The sequence below is a fragment of the Malaya genurostris genome, chromosome 3, assembly GCF_030247185.1.
Source record: "Malaya genurostris strain Urasoe2022 chromosome 3, Malgen_1.1, whole genome shotgun sequence".
NCBI classification, from domain to species: Eukaryota; Metazoa; Arthropoda; class Insecta; order Diptera; family Culicidae; genus Malaya; species Malaya genurostris.
Window position 1 is genome coordinate 241,288,593 of NC_080572.1, and position 12,320 is coordinate 241,300,912.

Sequence of the window (12,320 nt, forward strand, 5' to 3'; positions counted from 1 at the left end):
AAGAGACAGCCACTTGATCTTCGAACTTGATTCACAACCCGAAAGTAGCTTTCAAACAAGCCTAAGTTTGCACAAATCGGTTGAGCCATTTCGGAGAAAATTGAGCGGAGAAATATCTTCAAAAAGGTGTACAGACATTTTCCGATCTCTTCGAGCTAAGTCGAATGGTATTTTTAACACTAGGGGTATCCAGAACTCCGATCGAAGGTCGATTTCTATAACAATCCTATTTCCTTTTTAGAGAGTAAGACAAAAGTACTGAACCAATCGATTCGAATCTTTTTTCTTTTTTTATGTTGAATAGAAGTGCACCTCCAAAATGTATAAAAAATATTTTGAGCTGCTCTTTTTTTTTGTAATAAAACCAACAAAAAAAAAATAGATTTTCTAATATATATGTTTCCATGCCTTGATGTTATTCTTATTGTTTGTGTATATTTTTGTTGAAAACAAGCCTCTACATGGCCCGATACCAAATTTCATTATAATCTATCCAGTAGTGTTTAAATAACAGCTGATCGTGTCAGATGAGTTCTAGTTTTCATCAAGCTATGGAATGATTTGCGGTACGGATTGGTCCACCATCCCCCGTATTCTCCAGACCTGGCTCACAATCACTATTATGTATTTCCTCCTGGTCGAACGCTAAGGCCATTGCAGTAACAGAAGCCTATTTTGAAGGCCTTGACAAATCTTTTTTTTTCAAATAGCATCAAACTGTTGGAGGACCGACGGGTCAAGTGTATCGCTCTAGATGGAGATTATACTGAAGAATGAAAAAAATTTCTAGGATTTCAATCGTCCCAGCGAATCGCTAAAACAAAACTATTTGGGCAAAAACCGAACCAGGAAGCTTCCTACGAAGAAGTTTTGACCAAATATGATGAATATATTTTGATGGATGATGAAACGACAAAATGGATTTTGGACAAGTTCTGTGTAAAAAGTCTTACCTCGCTTAACTTAAGAGAAGCCCTCCTGTCAAGTTCAAATTTGGTTTTCCAAGACAAATGTACTCGACTCAACAAATTGATGATTTGGCAAGGCCTATGCAGTTTTGGAAAGAGAACAAATCTTTTCATCATGGTCTTTGCCTACCATTCGATCACATACTTGATCCCGTAAAGTTTGGTCTGATTTAGCTAGCTGCCACTACAGTTCGGATGCCATCGAAAGGTATAAGCCAATTGGCCAGATTTTCGTCCGATCAAAAAATGTTGGACGATTTCCAACTTGGAGAAATGTTGCAAAAAGATGTCTGATAAGGTTGACAGTACAACTGTGCAAAAAATGATTGTTCGACGATTCATCCTGCCAAATGTTACTTTTCATGATAGGCCATTATGTGTGGCCAAATTTAAATTGAAGCAGTCTTCGCAAAAAGAGCTAAAGGGTGTTTTTTAAAGAGCTTTTTTGTTTGAAATTTGAATAAAACGCATGCCAAATTATGAAATGGCCCAATTTTTTTTTGTATTTGGTAGATAATTTCTTGGCAGTAGGTCGCGTAAAACCACGTGGCTCGCTGTGCGTATTACATTTCTCTTCATGCTCTCTCGTAAATGAGTAAAATGACTCTCGATGTGGCCGGGTGGCCAAGAAAGTTTTGATATTTTCGGTTACAAGTTTGATTACATAACATAAAATCCAATAAATCTACCGCTTGTTTGGCAGCCTTTTGGAGCCGATTTTATTTCTCTCTCATGTTTCGTTACGTTACCAGGGAACTAAAATGGCGCCACCATAGAAATCGACCTACGTTTACAAAAATAACTTTCACTTCATTTTTATCGCGACAACATATATGTTTTTATGCACTAATCGCATCTAAATTGAATTATCTAGACATTGTCAGGATAGATTTTTGATCCATGCTGTTGAAGGTGAGATATTCAATGAACAAGTTGAAAGACGGCGTTTTCAGTTATGCAATTCTTCCTCCAGAAAAAAAAACTTTCCCGACCGCTAAAGTCAATGAATCATTCTGAAATTTTCACAGAATAATCTAAACTAATTATCTAAGAGATTGTCAGTTGGATTTTTTGACATTCGTCACCGTTCATGAGAAAATCAGATTTGAAGCGAGAAAATAGCCCTCTAAAACGCCCTAAAACACACTGGCCTCAGCCCTTAAATATTGGTTTCCAAAGCATCAATCGTTGTTGGTTTATCCACGTCAAATCACACGAACGCGAACGCAAGTTCACCGGTCCATTGTTTCGGCCGCTGTATGACAAGTGGCACCATCCTGTTGAAACCACATTTCGTCCACATCCATGTCTCGAAGATTTGGCAACGAAAATTCATTGATCATGGTTCTGTATCGATTTGCATTCATAGTAACGCGTCGTCCTTCCTCATTTTTGAAGAAGTGAGGACCGATGATTCCAACAGCCCATAGACCACACCAAACAGTACTTTTATCGGGATGCATCGGTAATTCTTGAACGGCACACAGTGGTCCAAAACTGGAAAAAGACGGTTATAAAGTCTGTACTAATTTTCACTAATTTTTAAGAGCTAACGAAGCAGTTTTACAAGTGGCACCTTCATGTTTGTTAAGGGGGTAGTACTAAGTTCGAATAAAAATAATTATTTTTTCAGAAAAAAATTTTTTTTTGTCTTGAATACGACTTACTTTACTATGGGGCGCCGAATCAACATAATTTTTGCTGCATGCCATCGGAAATATGATCACAATTTTATGATAAAATTTTCAGTTGTGTGACGTAATCTCAAACAATTCAAAATTAAACTTTTCCTAAATGTTTGGTATAAACGAGTATCAAAGAGGATAATTCATAAGGCGCGTTTGCCTTTCTCGTATTTTTAAAGCTCATAGCTCAGTGATCTGTGCAAGGATTTTTATAATATAACTACCAATAGAATCGAAATTTTTCAACTTAAACGTGTATAGCAACAGCATTGAAGTATTTCAATAGTACACTATTGAAAAACCTGTCTCATTTGAGGTAGAGAACAAAATATCTGCTGCTGTACAACTAATCGTTCGAGAAAAATGTTCCGAACAGTTCTTAATATCATAATAAGTTCCACAATTAGGTCCTTATAAAAGGCAGGAATGAATCCCGTACAGCATCCGGATAGTTTCTTTCAATGAAATGCGAATCCAAAATGAAATAATCGACATTAAATTTCTGTATGCAGCTATTTTTATAGCCGTTAGGACTGCCCATTAGTGAAAAAGAATAACGGTGGATAACGGTGGGGAGCATCACACAAAATCAGCCGTTCTAATGGCTCTAAAAGTTTTCCAAAGAACTATTAGGATTTCTTCTTCGCAAATCGAAGGTAAAAAAGCCGGAGCTTAGTGCAAATCTAGAACTGTTTAATTAGATTTGTGCACTTTTCACTGTGTGAAATTCACAGTAATCGAGATCAATTGAAGCCTTCTTTGTTTTTGCGAAAAATGTGAAAAAGGGGAATGCTTGCATAATTCATACAATTGATCAACTAATTGATATTCGGAAGTGTTAAGGAACATGTCAGTTGTTTTCGTATTCACGACATCCAGTTATGTCTCTGACATTACCCACCCGCCTTTTTTTTATCTCATTTTGAACAAAAAAACATTTGAAGTATTTTTGCTGGAGATATAAATAATGTAAGAAAAATATTATTTTTTGAGATATATTCACTTTATTCTAAAAACAGTTTTTTTATTTATCTTCGTAGAATCTACCTCTATTACCTAAATATCTACTACAAAGTGCGCGTAAACACGCATAAACAAGCTCATTCTTGCTCGCGCAACTTTAGCCAATTGTTGGGATTTTTATTTTGATTACTTTTTGACAATTAACAATATTAGAAGTAATCTAAGTGGAACTCGATGCAATTTTTTTAGGCCTTTTCAAAGTAAGCTTTAAATTTTGAAAGTCCGTAAAATTATCAAAAGTTCAAATATACCAAAAGTTCCGAAACGGTGCAACCTGGACTTTTGGTATATTTGACAAAGTAAATTATTTTCAATAGTTCTAAAACTTTGTAGAAGAAAAAACATTCTATCTCTTCAGAATAAAAGGTTATGGTTATATTTTTTGTCAAAGTAGGCCATGAACAATTAGGGATAGAATCATATTACGCGGTATATATTTGTAAATAATTTCTTAAAAGCAACTATATGCATTCAACGAACGGTTTGGCAGCTACTGATTTATGTCCACGTTTTTGTTGATTCGGACCACTGTGCGGCGTGTGGATTATTTTTGCTTCAATTATGGCAATTTTGCTTGTTGACGTATTCATTCAACCAAAATGCGCCTCACCACTGAAGAGAATTTTGCGGTAAAAAAAGCTATAAACAGTTTTAATTGAACACTGATTTTGAATGTAAATTTCCACGATTTGGAAGCGTAGTTCTAGAGTTAACCTCTTCATGATAATTTGCCAAACATTGAGTAGAGACGTCACTTTACACTGTCGAAACAACTTTCAAAGAATAGAGTAATCCTAAATTGAAAAAATGTATATGAAGAGTGTTCTGATGGTTACCAGAATGAATAGCATTAAAATTGATATAATATTTAAAGATATGGGATAAATTCCTATATAAATACTTATGACGCGTGACATCTCTTCGTAGATGGGGCTGTCGTTGCACTAGTCGAATCGAAACCGCACAACCTGTACAACAAACGCCGCTAAATGAAACAGTGACAGTATGGCATCGAACTGGCCTAAGTGGTGTTAATCAGATTTGCACATAATAGTGATGTTACCATCCGACCACGGTGCCCAGGTTTAAGGAAGGGGAAAGAACAGTATGTTACCCAATTGGTTGTGTTTGTCCATTTGTTGTAGCGATTTGTGCCAAATCCCAGTCTGCGAAAATATCTGCAGTGATTCGAAGAAACAAAGCAACGTTCCAGAAGTGCATCTTCGTAGGACCTTTGCAGGGAGATTCCTCAATTAAACTGCAGATAATGAAATAAGTGCCTTGCAGGTGGTTCTCAGGGCATCTCGAAAGAGGGTCCCACCGTGGAACGTTGGTCAGTTCAGTTTACTCGTGTGAGGAAAACCGGTCATGCCCCGGTATTTAGTAGTTGCTTTTGGCTTTTCTCGTCGGTAATTTTTTCTCTGATCCCAGCCAAATAGTAGTGAGAGTTTCATGCATCAAATCGGTTGTATTATCGCGGCTGGTAGTGAATTGTGAACTATTGACATATTCCACGGGCAGTTCGAGCCGTCCAGTCCAGTCGGAATTTCCGAGGCTGCTGGGCAGAACGAGAGAAGATGTGCTTGAGCATTCGACGGTTCTGTATTGATTGCAAAGGTAAGTGAAGTAATCCTGCGTTTTACCACTCTAATCAACCTGCATATGTAAGTAAAGAAAAGTGCACTAACGTCGCTATCGTTTGGTCATTGCACTGCGCAGGTGTTCAGATGTGATTATATTCAGTGTATCATCAAAGATAAATAATAAAGACATATACGTGCTTATAAATATTTTAAAAAAATGTGGTTCGTTCCCGGTACCTTCTGAAATGACCGCACTCACCGCTTGGTGGAGCGCAAGATTAATTGCATTGTTATCATTTCAACCAAAGTGTGCCATAAAATCTCAATATATACAAATGAGCTACCGAATCGAAAGGGTTCTCACGGTTTGACATTTGCATTATGAATGTATGATGGGAACTCAGCAATGCAACCAATTTATCACCATTGGTGCCAGTTTCACGGAGGACCGTAGATGTGCGCCGAAAAAAGATCGTGACTGTCATGTCTGGAAATTCGTTTGTGGTATCATTATCTTGGAATGAAATAGTGCTCGAGTAAAACAGAGTCGCTGAAATTACATGACGAACACGCAAAAAAAAAAACAAATTTTCATCGCAGCAACCTGCGAAGTTGACCTGCTACATTTGACCGGTAAAACGCCCGCAATATGGCGTCCCTGGACTTCAAATTGGACGAAGATTTTCTGTTTATCCTAAATTTTGCACGAAACAGCATGCACCTGTTCCAGAATCGACCGGTGGATCGTGCCCTGATCGAGTCATGGTTTGAAAAACTCTGTCTGGAGGTCTATCGAGGTATCGATGCCAAACGGCTTCGTAATCTGTATCTGGTCAAACTGGTTACCTGTATTCAGTCGGGTGCTTTGTTGGAACCGTTTCTGGCGAAACCCAGTGCCGAACCGTTGGACCCGCTGCCACCGGAAATTGTCCCATCGAATATGGACGAACCTCCCTGGTTGAAGGAGTTTGAAGCGGCGGCAGCAAATATGACTCCCGGAACGGCGAAGGACTTTTGCAGCTACATATGCTCCAGACAGTTGGAGAACGGCAGAGGGGTCTGCCTGTATCTGGCCGTTTCCGTAGCGGATGAAGGCGAAAAGCCGAAATGGTTTGAAATGGGATCCGGCAGACCGCTGCTGCTGTCGGAATTTGATAAGGAAATTGAAGAGGCCTACCAAAAAATGATTGAATCGACTCTCGGTGCGGCTGCCGATAGTGAACCGGAACAGTTTATCGATTTTGCGGAGGATTTGATCTTGGCCATCCATGAGGAGCAGGTAGGCCTCGTGGGTCCGGAGGAAAACATACACTTGGAACGGCTGATCACGGATTTTAAGGAACATATCACCGGAAAACCGATGGCACGGGATCTGCTGCGGTACAGTCCAGCCAAGAGACGTGCCTTTTTGTTGGGATATTTGGAGAAGAAGCTGCAAATGCAGGTGGACGAGATTAAACTTTATCTACACTAGTTGGAAGTGGTTCAAAATTTTATATGGTTTTTCGAATATATTTGGATTGTTTATTTGTGTGAAATGTTCTGTTTTTTCAGCTTGCATACAATGAATCCCTATTGTATGAGTGATAGTAGTTAAATCCACTACAAATATGGTTAAATAACTACCGTGATTTGTTAACTTCCATTGCTGATTTTGTACGTTTCCTGTTAGATTTTACATTCAATTATTGAATGTAATGTGGTATACCTTTTCTGTGCTCAATTTTCCAGAATATTACCAAATATATGCAATCCTGGGCTCGTTAAGTTTAGTTAGTTATTAATAGATCTTCGATCAAGTTTGAAAGTTAAGTGGCAGGCACTTAAGATTTCGAAAATATTCGACCTTGTTTTGAATAATGGTGTATTGATTTTTTGATCAGAAGTAGTACGATCGAATCAAAGGACTGTTTGATTCTGTGAGCGTTATTAGAAATAGTAAGCAAAGGGTGTAGCCGGGTTTCCATATAAAAACTGCCCCCAAACAGAACAAAAATTGATATACGCTGTTTGAAAGGGTTTATATTGAAGATGATTTTAACCCTTTAACTGCCATATTGGTGGAGTTATAGTGGTTCTTCTGATTTTCATTTTATTAATTTTTTTCAAAAACCTGTAGCAAAAAAATTGGAAAAAATCAGGAATATTTTAGGAATTATGGGGAACCTTTATGATTTTTTTCAGAATTTTTCAAAATGTATTTCATGTGAAGAAAAATGTTCAAAATTTTCGATTTTTTTTAATCGCACTTGCAATTTTGGTACCATTCTAGATTTTACATCAAAAATAAATCATTTATGAGTCCATTACGCTGTATTTTTTTAGATTTAAAAAAAATGTGGATGGGTATAATATCAGACTTTGAAAAAATAAATCATTCGGAAAGCCATGCCTCTCCATCAAATTGTCATCATCCGATGGAGACGCATGGTAATTAGTTGTAAAATCATATATCACATGCCCTTAGAACTAAATACCATGCATTTCCATCTACAAATTGAGCTCAGGGCTTGAGTATTGACGTAATTAATAATGAAAAAAAAAATTATTCCTTATGTTATTTACAGACGCCCGCACGCCTGGCTCGATTTACCAAGCAATGATGTAGGGAATGCATTAGTGAACATGTGTGTCAGCGGACGGTTGTAATTCGTTTCTAACTTCAACATCTTGGTCTTGAGGTTTCGAGGTTAGCTATTAGCAGTCCTAAGAAATACTATAAACCAGATAGAAATCAAATCGAAGCGCCTGCAAGTCCCAAAAAGAACGTATTAATTCGCATCGTCGATTTTCTATACGAACAACGTATTCCTTTGAACTTAATATTTTCAGTTTTTTGCTATTTCCTTAAGAGGACCCCTTTATTAAACAGTTTCGGAAAATCGTATTATTTTATTAATCGAAATATGTATTAACTAAGAATGAATGAGAAACTAAGCTGTGTGTAAACATTCAATTTCAAACGCTTTCGCAAATATTTAGAATTTACTTGCACTTAGTGGTCTTTTTCTGGTGTTTCGTGGAGTACTTAAGCCGTTTGACTTCAGCTGTCTTGTTGAGCAGTTTCAGGCAACTTGGCTATTCATACCATGTGATACAGAACGACGACGAATTTTACCTTAAAGCTGGTAGTTTTTTAGATTTTGCTTGGTTTCTAATTTTCCTTGATTTTTCGCTTGTTATATAGAAATACTTTTTTTTGCAAAAGAACCATAATTTAATTGTCCTTTAGAATTTTTACTAAATATAGTTTTTATATGATTTGAACACAATAAATGTAAAACAAATGTAAAATGACTTATCAGTTCATGAATAAAAACTTTGAACCATATATTAAAACCTAAATATTTGTCAATTCATTAGTTCTGATTCACGTTTCTCTCACCGATTCTTCCTTATGAAAATTCTTTCTTAAGCCCTGAACTCAAGTTGTAGATGAAAGCGCATGGTATTTAGTGCTAAGAGCATGTGATATATGATTTTAGAACTAAATACCATGCGTCTCCATAGGATGATGGCAATTTGATGGAGACGCATGGCTTTCCGAATGATTTATTTTTTCAAAGTCTGATATTATACTCGTCCACATTTTTTAAAAATCTGAAAAAATACAGCGTAATGTACTCATATATTATTTATTTTTGATGTAAATTCTAGAGTGGTACCAAAATTGTAAGTGCGATTAACAAAAATCGAAAATTTTGAAAATTTTTTTTCACATGAAATACATTTAGAAAAATTCTGAAAAAAATCAGAAAGGTTCCCCATAATTCCTAAAATATTTCTGATTATTTTCAAGGTTTTTGAAGAAATTAAATAAAATGAAAATCAGAAGAACCACCCTAACTCCACCAATATGGCAGTTAAAGGGTTAAAAGTTTGGGAAAATCATCTCCAATATAAATCCTTTCAAACAGCGTATATCAATTTTTGTTCTGTTTGGGGGCAGTTTTTATATGAAAACCCGGCTACACCCTTTGATCGGAAAATCAACACGCCTTCATTTAGAATAAATATAATAATCGTAGAAATGTCGCAACCGTCAAACCGCCCTTTTTTTCTATCCCCCTTATTTTTTCTAAGATGACTATTAACTTTCCAGTAATATTTGAAGCCGAAACATTTTTATTGAAGTACTAGCTGAATTACCCGACGTTGCTCGGAAACGTTTCTTGAAGGCAAGCCCGCAAAAAAATTCCAGAAATTCGCCCTTATTCTGAATAACGTCGTTTTGGTTTTTCGATCGAATATGGTTCGGTCTAATCCTAGCTACCTTTGATTTTGCTAGCGTTTTTAGGAATATACGACGTTATTCAGAATAAAGGCGAATACCTTCCTCGTAACTTCTGAGATCCAAAAAGTATGTCTGCTTGTAACGTATTTGGTTTTACGTTCTTCGTTCGTCACATCTCTTGCTATTGCCTCCTTGTTAAAAAAAATGTTTGTGGCATCATTATTTCACGTAATTGCTCAAGATTTTTCATCTCCCATTGTAAAGAATACTTATTCCAAATCCCTCTTGTGAATATTTTTGTTACCCCCACTAAGTTGCTAGAAATATCCTATACTCGTCAAGAAGTACATTTTTTGGTAAAATTTGATCAATTTCACCTTACACTTCACTCCCTCTCTCTTAAAAGAACCTAATAATCTCCTTTAATATAAAAGTAGTATCTCTATTTGTCAAAAAAGCATCGTTTCTCATCGAATGCATTTTATGTTGAACTCACCTCCCCTACTGTGCATTAAACCACTACAGGTGTTCCTAAAACAAGAAGCATACATGTGCATACCGTCTTTAGGTTACAGGGCTTTGGAACAGTAATCCTTTAGACTATGCTACTAGCCACACTCGCTTGTGGTCTCGAAAGGTTACCTGGGATGAGTATTTACTTGCTCCTAGTGACCTAACTCTCACATGCAGTTTTCCTTTCAAAACATTCAATGTGAGCTATCCTCCTCGTGAGGAATGGTTGACTGGTTATTTGGAACGACAACTTGATGAACACATAGTTTGTTATACGGACGGTTCTCTGTATAATGGTCGTGCTGGTGCTGGTGTCTACTGTCGTGAAATGAGGCTAGAGCAGTCTCATTCACTTGGTAGATACTGTACTGTGTTCCAAGCAGAAATCTACGCGATTCTGTGTGGAATACAATCGGCACTTCAGCAGAGGATCTGTGGTAAACGAATTTATTTTTGTTCCGACAGTCAGGCAGCCTTAAAAGCACTCAGTTCGAATGACTCACGGTCGAATCTAGTGATCGCATGTCGAACTCAAATTGAAGACCTTAGCATCTCAAATGCTGTTTACTTCTTATGGATACCCGGCCATTCTGGTATTACTGGCTGTTGCAACGAATGATTTCGTTGGTCCGGAACCAGCTTTATCACGTTCAAATAGTTGGATAAAGCACAAGATTCGTTCTGGGCGCAGCTTGTAAACTTGCGCTCAGACAAAAACATATCATCTGATATACAACTGTCCCGCATTGTCGCAACTACGTATCCGGGTTTTTGGTTCTCCATACATGATTGAGTCTGTGTATGCTGAGCTAAAATTCAAGGATATTCTATCGTTTCTCACCCAATGTGGTAGGGAGCTATAGTCAGAAGGGTTCATCGTTCTTCCTGGAGTGAATGTATCCTCTCTGTATTCACCTTAAATAGGTTTTAGCAGATTGTTTGGCATCCTTTATGGGGTACCGAATTTACTTCTGCTCATACATACTGCGAATCGTTTTGCATTCTTCCGGGAATGCAGAATGGTGTGGCTTTGTGAAATCTCTAAATCCTTTTGGGGGTTGGAGGTTTTATTAACCGTGCATTTTGGCACCTGCAGATCGTTCAGCATCCTTTCGGGGATGCAGAACGATTTGTTTCTTTATGTTTTGTGCTGTTTTTCCACCTCACCCACTTCCCAATTCTCTTCCATGTTCCTTTTTTTCTTCCCTTCCTATCAGGCGATTGATGAGAGGCTACGGCAAGGCACAAATCTCCAAATAACTAGTGGAACGTGCCACTTGAGCCAATTAGTTCTGATTCCTGATTCCCTTTTTTTTAGAGTTACTTACTAAAGCTCTCCTCCATGATTACCCTTATAACCACGCCTGAGTAGTGTAGAAAGTATCTGTGCTCTTCAAAAAGTATCGATTTTCACCTTTGGTAAGTACATGTGCCAAACGTAGTAACAATTTGTTCAGTTATTTCGTAATTATGCTGAAACTTACATACACTCGCGTTCCAAGGCAAATGAAGATTATTTCCCCTTAGTTCTTTGAATTCCCCGGCAAAATATAACCAGATCTTTTTGAAAAATTTTCGTTAAATTCAAATTAACAACAGTAATATTATCTAGCACAACATTGAAATCCTTGCCTCTCTCTTGTTTTACCAAAAATGGGAACTGAAAACGGATTTTCAAAACAAATTTGTCGACAAATAAGATAAATTTTACAATAAACACCCCTATTTAGAGGCACTTACTACACTCACCCGCCACGAATACTCTTATGATCATATCTAAGTTGCGCAATAAGTATATATGGTTTTCAAAAAGTATCGATTCTCGTCAAATTAGATAAATTTTTCCATTACCCTTCCTTATGCTTTCTGTACAGTGGCAGCATTCTCTTCTTCAAACATTCTTCCTCGTACACCTTGGCGTTAATTATGCCCTTCGTGAAGAAAATCGACGACCGCAAACCACCGGTACAAATTGCTTGCCAGACCTGTTTCTTGTTCGTTTTCAGGAAGTTCCGAACTTTGATTCTTTGAATCATCCCGATGCTGATGTTGAACTCTTGGCCAAATCCCGCGTCGACGCCGATGGGTTTTTACTGATGTACTCAACCACTTTCAAGTCCCGGCCGGGCTGGCTGGGACCCGTTTTCCTACAGGATCGGGGCAAATCCTTCATGGAAAGGGTCTTACCGAACTTCTCGATAATATTTTTCACACTGGTGTGGTGCACTTTCACCCGTTTTGCAATTTCGTTGTACGTGACACCACTTTCTGAGCACCAAGTGTGCAGAATTTTCTTTCGCGTTTTCGGATCAAT

The 12,320-nt window shown here is 37.5% G+C and overlaps 2 protein-coding genes across 13 annotated transcripts in view; both read left to right on the plus strand.

The window, feature by feature from the left end:
- LOC131436062 (neurabin-1) overlaps positions 1 to 12,320 on the plus strand; it is a 149,579-nt gene that overhangs the window by 76,448 nt on the left and 60,811 nt on the right. The window contains exon 2 of one of the 12 annotated variants that reach the window (XM_058604518.1): positions 4,604 to 5,293. The exons of 7 other annotated variants lie outside the window; for them this stretch is intronic. In XM_058604518.1, coding sequence (XP_058460501.1) covers positions 5,254 to 5,293 — 40 coding nt within the window. In that variant the 5' untranslated portion in view covers positions 4,604 to 5,253. The remainder of the gene's footprint in view (positions 1 to 4,603; positions 5,294 to 12,320) is intronic. 4 more of the 12 variants (XM_058604519.1, XM_058604520.1, XM_058604521.1 and 1 more) reach the window with 4 other exon arrangements.
- On the plus strand, positions 5,849 to 6,996 carry LOC131436067 (uncharacterized). Its single transcript, XM_058604528.1, has one exon. It carries the CDS (start codon positions 5,909 to 5,911, stop codon positions 6,731 to 6,733), a length of 825 nt encoding a protein of 274 aa, XP_058460511.1. The 5' UTR covers positions 5,849 to 5,908; the 3' UTR covers positions 6,734 to 6,996.

Coding starts and splice junctions, on each gene's coding strand:
- LOC131436067 (XM_058604528.1), top strand. CDS start 5,909: ATGGCGTCCCTGGACTTCAAATTGGACGAAGATTTTCTGTTTATCCTA.